Raw genomic sequence first — 12424 nt, forward strand, 5'->3', positions numbered from 1 at the left:
GTAGCTTCCATAGTGTGGGTTGAGTACATTGAACATATATGTATTAATGTGGTTGTGTGTAAATGTACTTGAAACACAACTAGTTATATTTTATAAATATTCTCATATATATTAAGTTATATATAATACATAATACAGAATATATAAAATATATACAACTATATATTTTATATATTTTATAATATGTAACTATATATATTTTATATTAGGATATTATATCAGTATATATTATATGTAATTAATATATAGAAAATACACACACATATATAAACCAAAACTATAAATATATCTAGCAGAACTGGAGTTACAGCTCAATTGTAACATTTAAGCAAGACTTCCATTTTAAGTAGACACAACAGAAATTTAAATTTACAGAATTAGCAAAGTATAGCAAATATTCATTTTTCATATTAAAAAACCTTCACTGACAATCTGAAAAATACGAGAGGTAGTTGTACCTAATGAGTGATATTGTAACATTCTATTGAATAGTATAAATTAAAGATTATAGGAGAAAGGAAGCCAAATTCTAAGAGCATAAATAAGGAAAGGGCAACCCATGGCCTTGGGGACAAAAATCAAAGTGGAAGAAGATCTATTTCCAGATGTAATTTAGAAACCGTCAGACATATACTGGCGACAGCAGACACAAAGCCAATCACTCTGGGAGCGTGAAAGCGAGAGGGAAGGAGCCCTGTCCCCAACTCTTGGTCGGTCCTGGCCATTCTCGCCCTCTCTTCCCTCCCCACTGCCATGACTTTGGGCCCTTGGTGTAGCTACCCCGCTTTTATTAAAGCCTGAAAACGACACCACTAACAGCTCTGCTTCACATACTGGGTGTCTCGGGCAGACCTTGCAGGTGGTGGTCACTCGTGGGGAAGGGAGGAGGCACCAGAGAGGGAGCTCAGGGCACAGACTGGCTGGGCCCTGGAATGCAGGGGGCCCCAGACGCGACGTGGACCAGCATGCTCCCAGAGGGCTTGTTAGGGCACAGGGTGCTGGCCTCACCCACATCACATATCCCGCAGGTGTGAATGGGCTCAATACTTGGAGTGTCTACCAAACTCCCAGATGACGCTGAAGTGCTGGTTTGCTCCACCCATTTTGAGAACCATTGCTCTAATGAAGTCAGTAGTCACAGGGCCAAAGGACTAGGCAGACAGCAGGAAACAGTTGTGTCCCTGTATGGGTTTTCAGGACACAGACTGTTAGTTTAAGTGTATCACCTGCTCAGAAAACAAGCAGGTGTGTATTACTCTTCAAGGATTGTAACTGACACCATTAGTAGTTGGAGGAAATTTCTTTCCAAGGATAAACCCAACACCTAAGGAAGTTTCATGAGACAGTGTATGTTTGCTGTTTTAAGTATCGTTGTAGAATCTAGTATTATGGGAATAATACTCAGCTAGTCTATTTAAATTTTGATACCAACTGTCTTTGGATTAACTTAAAATGAATACAATAAATTCAAAATTTCTGCGTGAGGAAAAATTCAAAGTAAGACTTTCTAAATATCGCTTATCCTTGTTTTAATAAGAGGAAGAAAAAAATCTTAGTTGTTTTTTTGACCTGATTATAAAACAAAGCAGCAGTAAAAAAAGAATTCATCTGGCGCCCTGGCTGGTGTAGCTCAGTGGATTGAGCACGGGCCTGCGAACCAGAGGATTGCGGTTCGATTCCTAGTCAGGGCACATGCCTGGGTTGCAGGCCAGTTCCCTGCAGGCCCACTCCCAGCAGGGGACGCACGAAAGGCAACCATACATTGATGTTTCTCTCCCTCTCCCCTTCCCCTCTAAAGATAAATAAATAAATAAAACCTTAAAAAAAAAAAAAGAATTCATCTGGCAAATGCATCGTTTGTGGGTACTAACCACCTATGAAAAACACGTTTCTATTTAAATTGTCTTACGGTCTTAGACTTAGAGCACTTGGTACCGGGACCCAGATGAGATTTTATTTTACAGTTCAGAATGAATGGGAGAGAATACATCACAGTAATTAATGAAGACGCTCTAATTTTGCCTGAAGTGATTTAAAATTCCCCGTGACGGCCTGTACTGCTACAGAGGAGCTCACAGACTGCAGCTCGACCAGGTACCCGCAGACGGCGTCCAGGCAGAGGTTTGTGAATCTTCTCCTGTGAAGGGAAAGACACCAGACCGGCCGTCTGCATGTGTGACGTCCCTCTCTACAGGACCCCCCACTCCTGGGGACCTTATGCTCCCTGGCAGCACAAGGATGATGGGATAAAGTAACGGCAAACGAAGGAAAAGAGGCGGAACCCAGGGGGAGATGGATTACCACCGCGCCGCCATTTTTCTTGTGACGATTATTAGAATGCAGAGGCAGTAAAGGATGATCCCTTACATTAATATTAAATTCTTGACACGCTCTTGGCCTTTTCAAACAAATATTCCTTAAAATGGCCAATAATATCACAAAGTCATAATTAAACTGTCCTTGATCACTAATTCAAAGCAAAAGAAGTTTAGAAGTAATTCATAAGTGATATCCTTTCACTTGTAGAAAGAATTCTGCATAAGGGTTGAAAAACAGAAAAAACACCAACCCTACATACATGTCAATTCGTATCATTCAAATAGTTATTGTTAACATAAAAAGCCTAAATCTCCTGTACTTCTTTATAATCTCAGTATCTTCCCCCATTCTGTCCAGTTGTTACCCAGACATTTATTAGAATCACTCAAAAGCTTTCCCTATATAATGCCATATTCAATTCATACTTACCTCTCACAGTTTAAAACCTGGCTAGGATTCTCAACGTATCTTGTCAGCAGTACATGTAAACAATCCAAAAGGTGCAGTGGCTTCTTCATTCGGTTCCAGAATGGATCCTATTCAGAAAATACACATTGAAGTTATAAGGCAAACTGTTGTCAACTGAGTTTTCAACCACTAATGTTAGCTAAAAAGCTGTCAAGAGTCCGTAGCAAAATTTACTGACACTAAAATAAGTATTGAATATTATGTGTTACTAAACTTATGTGGTTATGATTAATATTTGAACAATATTGACAACTGCAGCATGATGTTACTTAGGAGGAATATTTGGTGATACTGATCTACTTTGTAGAGCATGTACATTTCCTATTTAGGAGCCAGAGGTTAAGAGGAAAATTTCATCTCTTCTTGTCATCTGGGACATCACTGTTACTGAGAACCTATGCAGACTCAGTCTGATTCTATAAATAAGAGACTAGATTCATAGTCAGAGAATCTCCACTCTACCCCTCCCTTCTCCTGGCACCAGCCACGTGTGCTGAGCAGGTTATTTACATTCCGGCCCCGTCAGGTGGAGCAGAAGAGGGACACTACTACCTGCTCACTTCCATCACCAGCTCATCGTGAGGCTTAAATGAGACCCAGAAACACTATGGACATTTTGATGATGCTACTGTAAGCGGCACGATTTACTTCAACAAAATTTTATTTTGATCTGTTATTGCAGATAAAATAAAAATGACAACATACAATCTAAAAACAGCAATTTTCAACTGGTGTGCCCTAAGAACTTTAAAAACATGCAGTAGCTGACTATTTAGTCAGGGGCACTGACCTCTTTTTTCTTAGATTGTCCAATAAAAAATGACAACAGACAACACAACAACAGCTGACCAGTGCGAATGCCCTGTCTCAAACCACAAATGCGAAGGTCACATAACAGAGCTGCATCTTACTGGACACGTTGCATAATAGAGTTATATGTCTGACTGGTTAATTCTTGGTCAGAAATCCTCATGTACAAGTATAGGCACCTCATTTTCCAAAAAGTCACTTTGGAGCAAAAAGGGTAGGCAGTTACTATTATTTATTTATTTATTTATTGGTAAACCCATCAGTAATATACACACTTTTCTTGGTCAGATCAACAAAAAATACACTTTTTTGGTGTGTGGCAGAATTTGAGTAATCAGTTCACATCTTCTGTGAAATAAAAAAGGTTGAAAATTGCTGGTCCAAGAAGGTTCAAGGTGGTGAGAAAGCCCGTTAAGTGTGGGTGTTTCAGATGAAGTTGCAGTTAATGCAGCTACATTGTTCTTTTAAAGTACACGATGTTCTTAATGTAATGCATTTAGCCTATTCCAAGAATAAGATGTATTATATTAGTATTAAAAGGTAGTATTTGTTTTTTGTCATGATATCCAGCAAAACCCCTCTCATTATTGGTTTTAAAAGTCTGACTTATAATTTCTTATGCTAAATCAATGAAGCAAATTTCTGATCTATTACACGTTGAGAGACTTACAAACATGCACTCAGAATAAACCACTCCTATGTCTCGAAAAGGTTACATAACTTTAAATAAATGATTTTACTTCCGTTAGTGTTTTGCTTACCCGTGACTTGAACAGGTGATCATACACCTCCAGCAGCCGAGGTAAGGGCACCCCGATCTCATTCATCGTCTGTATGACGAAGCCCACATCCCAGTTCAGGGTGCAGACTTGCTGCTCTAAGAACTGCACGATGAAATCTGCAGGGGAGAAAGGGCCAGAATGCAGGGCTGCCAACTCTTTCCCCAGCTCAGTTACTGGGATGTCGCTCACACGTAACAGTGTGTAAGGTTAAGGTGTGCAATGACTGGATGCACACACACTGTAAAATGTTTGCTGCAATCCCGCTAGATAACACATCCATCACCTCATGTAACTGCTATGTTGTGGTAGGATTGTTACTCTTGATATTAAAAAGTAGGTCTTATTCATTCATAAATGAGCAGTTCATAAGGGGAAATCTTTAAAAAATAATTTTCAAAAAATTTTTTTATTGCAATCCTGTTAATAAAACCAAGTACTTATTTGAGACAAAGTGAAGAAGTGAAAGATAAATGATATTTAAGCTCCCCCAAGTTTCAAGACAGTTTTTTCTCCAGTAGGCTGACAGCCGCTCACACTGGCGAATGCAGGGAGTTCTCAGGATCTGCCTGACACCCGACAGGGGGCACTGTTTGTCAGCAAAATCCTGCGGCCAGGTGTCTGGCTGGGGCACCAGTGAGAGGCAGCCAGTCCGTGTCTCTCCCTCCCCTCCCCTAAGGACCTGGCTCCTCCGGTAAAACACAGCCTGAAGTGGCAGAATTGTCACCCAGTTAGCCCAGCCATGGCAACAGCACTCTTCCAACATGAGTCACCCTAGGTTTTCCATCACCAGTTCAGTGGTGAACCTGGGAAGGGGCAGGGCCCTGGGCTGGGTTCCCAGAGCTCCTGGCTTACGCAAGGATGACGCACCAGTCCCCATCTGAGAGCCTGTCGTGGGGCTGTAGCCCCGCCCACGAGCCTGCAGGCAGCCGGGCCAACTCCGTCAGGTCCCCCAAGGCCACCACCCCTCCTTAGGGGCAGGGGGCGCAGGAGCCACCATGCACACTGCTTTCACCAGGGTGCAATTTGCACCTCAAAAAATGTTTAACACAAATAAGACAAACATGTCAGAACAGGCAAATCCATAGAGATGGCAAGTGGAGCTCAGTGGCTGCCTGGGGCGGAAGGAGTGGGGAGTGGCTGCACCGTGGTTTCGTTCTGGGTGATGAAAGCGACCTGAGTTTAACTGTGCGATGGTGCAGTTAATGAATATGTGAATATGTGAAAAGCACCGAATTACACACTTTAAAGGCATTAGGAAAAAAACTGGCATTTTCCTGAATTTGGAAAATATAGGGAGATACAATAAAAAAAGAGACCCCCCCCACTGTTGGAGACAACACTGATAATATTTAACAATTAATATCCCCTTGATTTAACAGCTTTTCAGACAAGAAAGGCTACTGCATCCTGAATTTAGACATATTAAATATGTTTTTAAAACACACTTCCCAAAGACTCACAAATGATTTATTTTGACGGTTTTAGTGTGCTAACCCATTTTTACTTTTTACTAACTGCCATGTCATAAATAAGATCATAACAGTAACACTCAAACTCCCATTTATGATCCCTGAAACCCGAGACTGCCCGACGTGAACACCGACGAGTAAGAAGCAGAACTGTAAGAAGCACCGAAACCACTGCCGCTGAGTCTGCACCCCACCTACAGATGACCACACCTCGATTCTGGCCAGGCAAGGAAACCCCAGTCTCGTCCTGCTCTGCAGTCTCCAGTGGCCTGCTTGCCCCGGACAGACTGACAGAAAAAGGCAGGCCTACCACCCTGGACCTTTGAGTCCAAAATTAAAAATTCAAGTCAAAGCAGAAATACTCTCAAAAGTGATTGTGTAGAATGTGGCTTCTTTTACTACTAAAACTGTCAACTTTCACATACTTATGAAATATATGTATTTGCTGTTTATTTTTCTGATGAATGAAATGGCACAGCAGGTAAGTACAGTACTGTATTTACCAGAAATAAATGATTACAATGGTTTTATTTTTTGGCATGTTCAGGGAATAAATACTAAATCAGAGGTGGTCTGTAAATAAGTTTGTACCCCGATGTGTAAAGAATTTAATGATATATTGTGGGCATGATCACGTTTCTCAATGTTTTCCAAATCATAAAGTGGTTTACGTTCTGCTTTATAAATGTATGTATGTTGATTGTATTGTTTTAAAATGGAAGAAAACATGATAGGCTGGCAAATGATTTAAAATAACTACGGTCGCCTACATAACCATTATAGTTAGCATATTACATTTTTGAGATGAGTACCCACTATTTTAAAGAAAAACATGCCCTCTGTATAACAGAAGGAGTTGAATCAATCACAGATTAACCATTCACAAAAACACTGGCCATTTTTCTCTGCAAATACGTACCGGGTTGCCAACAATACCGTCACTGTGGTCTGCTAGTCTACACTGTCTCGGGACAAGTGTATAAACTCGGAGGGTCAAAGAAAGTCCCATGCTGAACTATTCACCAACAAGCTCTGCTGTGCTTTGGAGGTCTTTCTTTTGGGAGAGGTGGAATTAAACTGCTCAACAGCAACAAAGAAATGATTTCACTCTAAAGCCAATTATTTTTCCGTGTCAATGAAGAAAACCACCTGAAGAAGAAAACCCAGGGCAGCGCCCGAGGTCACTGCTCACCTACGGGAAAGAAGCGAGGTGTGCCGGCATAACTTTTGCCAAGGAGGACGATCTTCAGACTGAGGGCGTGCATTCTGTCCGAGGAGCTCAGCGTCACACTGTCATTCAGTTCTGTAAGACGGAGATGTGTCACTAGAGACCCCAACTATTTTTAAGGTGAGAGTTTGAATGGGCTATTTTATCATTTCAAGTAATAAAATGCCCTGGAGCCAACATTCACATTAACAGGACAGGCCCCTCTGGGTCTGCTGGTCTCTGACATGCTCTCATCTCACCAGGGCAGCGTGAGGAGGTTCTGAGGGAAGTACCTCAGTCTCCTGTAAGCAGCACAACCCCCACAGTGATCCGCTCTGAGAGTCCTCTCCAGTTCTGCCTGGGCTCGTTCTCCAGGGGACCACCCCCCACTGCATCCAGGCACCGTCCCTGCACCCTCTACGCAGGAGCAGACAATTTTCTTGGGCCCTGATTCCTGAGCCTCCAGCCGCCTGCGTTCCTCTACCAAGTCACTAAGTAACGCGGGCTAAACATATCTTTGCAGTGGGGAATGGACACTTACCTTTCTCTATGATATCTTGCCAAAGGGTCTGCACCAATATAGGGTCTGAATAACCGGCACAGTGAATTATCGCAAGTTTACACTCTGCAAGTTTAAATGGGTCAGCAAATTCCCCATAAAGCTGCAGGAGAAAATGTCAACATTATAGATCTAACCAGAGGGCTGCGTCCAGAAATTAATAGTGAAATACTAGTTGAAAGTTAAAAACCAAAGATTTTATCTAAAGTTCCTAAAATGTGACACAAAAATACAAGATGTGTGGAGCTGGCCATAACTCTGGGTTAAAGTGGTCAGGCACGGTTAGCTCCACGCAGGCAGATTTGAGGATGTGTGCATTTTTTCTTGGCTGGAAGATGGCCCAGTGACTTTTCTTACAGAATCAGTATTGTCTAAAGCAGGGTTTGAAGGATCATGGAAACACCGACATATCTCAGGGTGCTTAAGGACACTAAAGCCATGTCCAAGGATAACTGAAGAAAGAACTGCTCAGAAAGATACAGAGAGTCTTGGAGAGTGAAGCAAAAATGTTACTTTTTCAAAACAAGAAGCAAGGCAATAAATAGCTGGCACAAGTTTTAACCAAGCCCCACGTGATGCTGATAGATTCTTGAGTGTTACTGGCCTGGAAAGAGAAACTCAGCTCTTTCTCAAGGCAAATACCACAGCAGTGATTTGTCGGCCCAGTGACATGCTGCCAAGGATGGCTGATCTTATTTTGTGGAGGTAGTTATTCTTCCCTGTGAAACAGAAAATAAAATGCAAAATACCCCACCGTGAATTGCAGGTGTTAGGTGACCACCTGACTGCTGCAGGAATTCCACCTGCTTTTTTATTACCTTAGTTATGTCCATTAGCTCAGAATCCAGCTGAGAAATTGCATCCTGTACGGAAGAATGGTGGGAATACTGCCTTTGCAGCGTCTCCTGTATCTGCAGTTGGATCCTCGCAACCTGGTTGGACAGACAAAAGGGAGTGTTGACTTCATTATGAAAAATCAACAGGTACTCAAAGAAATGACCGCTAGTACCTGCCTTTAAGTTTCTTCAAGTTAATGTATTCATAAAGACTTCTATCATAACACACTAGCAACCCCCCATCACGACACAGGAGATTTCCCAGGAGAGGCTGTGGCGGGGTCTTTACCGCCCACCCGAGCTGTTCCTCCCACGGCTGCAGCCAGAAGAATGGCCAGACTACACTTCCCAGTCTCCGTGACACTGACTTCTCTGCAAAGGGCCATGAGTGAAAGTAAAGTATGTCACTTCAGAGTTGAGGATTTTAAAGAGGGCATGTGCTTCTTACATGCTGTTTTCCCTTCCTCCCTCTGACTAAAGAAAAAAATTACCTTTGACTACGGCCAAAGGTAACAGAGCTAGAAAATAAAACTTGGGCAGCAAACATCAACCAAGCGGAAGAAAGCCACCTGTCAATCAGAAATACCCACTCTGGATTTTTGCGGTTGAGAAATAAGCTTCTGTGTTGGGACTATTATACATTTTGGGGGTCTCTCAGTTAAGGCAGTGTAATCTCCTCTACTCCATAATCTACTTTTTAGCTTCCAGAATAAATGGTGCATGTGATGTAATCTGCTTCATGTTGGAATAGTCGGGAAAACCTTTAGAAGTGCCATAGAGAAAAGGTTTAAATTACAACCACAGTGTGACCCAAATGCTGTATCATTAGTCTTCCACGATTTACATCTAAACATGGAAATAAATGAAAAATACAGGCAGACGAGATGAGAATTAATAATACTGACTGCCATGGACCTATCATTTACTAGAGGAGGAAAAGAAAGTACTCAGTGTGAACAGAGCTTAAGTATCATCACTCACTTCCATTTTTTCTTCCAGTTCATGAAGGAATTCACCGTCCGCAGCTGTTGAGGAAATGGCCGTGGAGCTTTTGGCGCTAAGAATGGCTCGAGCAATGTACTCTAGTCGCTGCTGAAGTGGAATTTCTGTGCTGGGGGGAAAAACACTCACTTTTATTCATATGAATTCTTAAGGTTCCAAGATACAAACACATCAATTATGATGTACTATTTTATACCAAATGGATATAAAAAACCACCTGAAACTTGAAAAAATTATTAGGGGATTTCTAATAAGAGAGAGCCACAATTTAAGGCAAAAAATAAAGAAAGACATGTTTGTGTCCAAAAAAGCTACTTCCTATTTTAAAACTTTAGTTCAGGATATTAAAATATGGATTCTTTTAAAATTAAATTAATAATATTCTTTATTGCTCCTCACATTCTTCATTTTTTTGCCTTAGCATGGCCAATACTACACCTAATCTTCTACAGAGCAACTAGAGTGACCACTTAAAAACAAAAGCCCACTCTCACATGCTTTCTTAAACCCCCCAACAGCCTACACTCACTCCCTGCCCTCTCTCCTTCCGCTCCTCCTGTTCACCATCTCTGCCCACTGGCTTTCCATCTGTATTCCTTCCCCCCCGAACATTAACCTTTGCCTGTTAAAACTATTATTAATTTTCTGTTATGAAATATTCAGAAGTTCTCTAACTTTTAGGAACACATTTACTTTACACACATGCACCCTAATTTTATTACATTGTCTTTTTGATAGGATAATCTAATTAGAAACTCCAATGTTTTCGTTAACAGGATTCTTGATAATCTTCCAAGATATTGGCGTTAATTTAACCCAATGTCAGGATAGAAAAAATTAGCCAGGAATTGGTAAAACATTCAACACCTTTAAGAAGTAGTTTTTGTTCTTTTAATCAAGAATAGCAATTAATTGTCATTAGTAGGAAGAATCTAAAGACATATTGTAGAGAAAAGGATTTAGAAGACAGTCTGAATAAAAAGGGCATTATGCATTCTCTTAGACTCTCCCACACATTCTTAAAAACAAAACAAAGAGAGAACGGTAAACTTTAGATAAATCCAAATAAAAGCATAAAACTTTGCACATGTAAAACCTAGGCGCGCTGCCGTACCTGTGCATGTCAGCCAGCTTGGACAGGACACGGGCGGCACTACTGAAGCTTCGGTTCTTCTCGTAATACCGCCAGAGCAAATCCATATAGCGAACTTTGTTTTGATCAACTTTGGCCATGCGGGCTAGATGTGGCTCCAGAAATGGGGAAGTGACCTGGAAATTGGACAGGCACCCGAAACATTTTCTCACCACCCACTTGCTCTTTACACAGTAAGGGGAACACTTTAAAGATAACTACAGATGTGCCCTACTTTATGAGCATAAAAGCAAAATTATAATCCAACGATAGATACAAGAGGGTAATTTTCTCATTACAAATGATTTTTTGTTTTGCAAAACCAAAAAATTTCATCCCAGTTGATGAAAGAGTTGCTAGGATAGTTGCATTAGGCTGATAAAAAATAATTTACTATGGTCTAATCATAAACCTTTTAATAAACCCTGGAACACAGCTACTGAGCCCTAACTGTGAGCTCAAAGGCACCCTTGGAATGATCAGACGCCACCCACTCATTTCACAGACTGAGAAACACAGACAGGGAGTGAGACGTGTGAAGTCCGTGGTGACTTAATGGCAGAACTGAAATAAAGTTCAGGTCCCTAATTCACAACCCAGGGATTCCTACCCCACAATAGAAACATGCCAATTAGCTGATAAATAACAAGAAAATTGGAGCCATCGCTCCAAGCCATCGCTCTATTTTGTACTGTAGGAAAAAATATTACATTACTTATAGAAATTAACAATATTGGAAAAAGAAACCTTTTTTTACCTGTAGCAGTTTATCTGCAAGGTCAGCTTGTATTAGCCAATTATAAAGGGCAATACTAAAGAGCTCATCTTTTGATCGTTGACACAATTTAAGCATTTGTTCAAACTAAAATAAAGAAAGCAGGAAAAATTAGCACAGATCAAGGCTCTGCTGCCGAACATGATGAACCCTTAGGCTTATTAGCCCCTGGAAAGAATCGAGTATCCTTAAATGTTCTACGAGCTACTTACTACCCTTCCCAAGACGATTATGCTACCACCCCCACACAGAAGTTCTAAACACAATGTATTTCAGAAGGAAAATATGCTGTCCCGTACGTGATGTCCAGCTTCCTCATTACTCAGCATGTTGGGATCCGACGACAGCACAGGAGGCCCCGGTTTTTTGGGTACACTGGGGGACTGAGGGGCAGCCTTACTCTGATTCACCAGCTCTTGTAGTGTATCTGTAATGCACTTGTAACTGTTTAATCTGAAGATGAATGGAAAAGGAGCAACTGCATTAATTAGACAGTAACTGATTTATCTTCTCTAATTTTAAATACAAGAATTTAAAGACTATTTTGGAGAATAAATATGTGTATATATATTTGGTATTAAAAATAACAGAGATGGTATAATTTTTCAATAGGTTTGAGAAGCATTTGGTTAAACATAAAAGGGTAATATCATAAAAGTGAATGTCTTAACAAAAACCGTATCTTAGGTAGATTGTCTATTTCCTTTATGGACACAGCACTTTACTTCTTTTGTCTCTACTGATTTGTGAACATTTCAAAACACTTCATCCAGAAGAAGAGATCAGGAGGTAGGGAAGCCAGGTTTGTTTCCAAGTTATCTCATTTAAAACTGACATTAATCAAGCCTCGGAAAACCCACAGAAACAACTTCTAAGACATTTGTAAGTACTTTGGAATTTTTAGCAGATGAAGATTGTATCCTTAGGCAAGGAATTATAATCCTGATACAGGCTTTTAATAAAACAAGTCACTTTAAAGTGAAAGCATAATTGAACTTAATATAAGGTTGTATTTGAAATATTATTTCCCTAATGCCATCAATCAAATTTTACGCAGAGAGAAGC

At 40.7% G+C, this 12424-nt stretch overlaps 1 protein-coding gene across 1 annotated transcript in view; it reads right to left on the reverse strand.

The window, feature by feature from the left end:
- Positions 1–1937: 1937 nt before the first annotated feature.
- The window catches only part of NUP155 (nucleoporin 155), a 53057-nt gene continuing 42570 nt past the window's right edge, over positions 1938–12424 (reverse strand). The window contains exons 26-35 of the mRNA XM_037063199.1: positions 11659–11812; positions 11342–11446; positions 10567–10721; positions 9432–9561; positions 8433–8546; positions 7597–7717; positions 7041–7151; positions 4359–4495; positions 2749–2855; positions 1938–2137 (exon numbers count right to left, since the gene is read on the reverse strand). Of these exons, the coding sequence (XP_036919094.1) occupies positions 1999–2137; positions 2749–2855; positions 4359–4495; positions 7041–7151; positions 7597–7717; positions 8433–8546; positions 9432–9561; positions 10567–10721; positions 11342–11446; positions 11659–11812 (1273 nt within the window). The 3' untranslated portion in view covers positions 1938–1998. The remainder of the gene's footprint in view (positions 2138–2748; positions 2856–4358; positions 4496–7040; positions 7152–7596; positions 7718–8432; positions 8547–9431; positions 9562–10566; positions 10722–11341; positions 11447–11658; positions 11813–12424) is intronic.

The sequence above is a fragment of the Sturnira hondurensis genome, unplaced genomic scaffold (assembly GCF_014824575.4).
Source record: "Sturnira hondurensis isolate 20B ecotype Veracruz unplaced genomic scaffold, ASM1482457v3 Scaffold0014384, whole genome shotgun sequence".
Lineage (NCBI taxonomy): Eukaryota > Metazoa > Chordata > Mammalia > Chiroptera > Phyllostomidae > Sturnira > Sturnira hondurensis.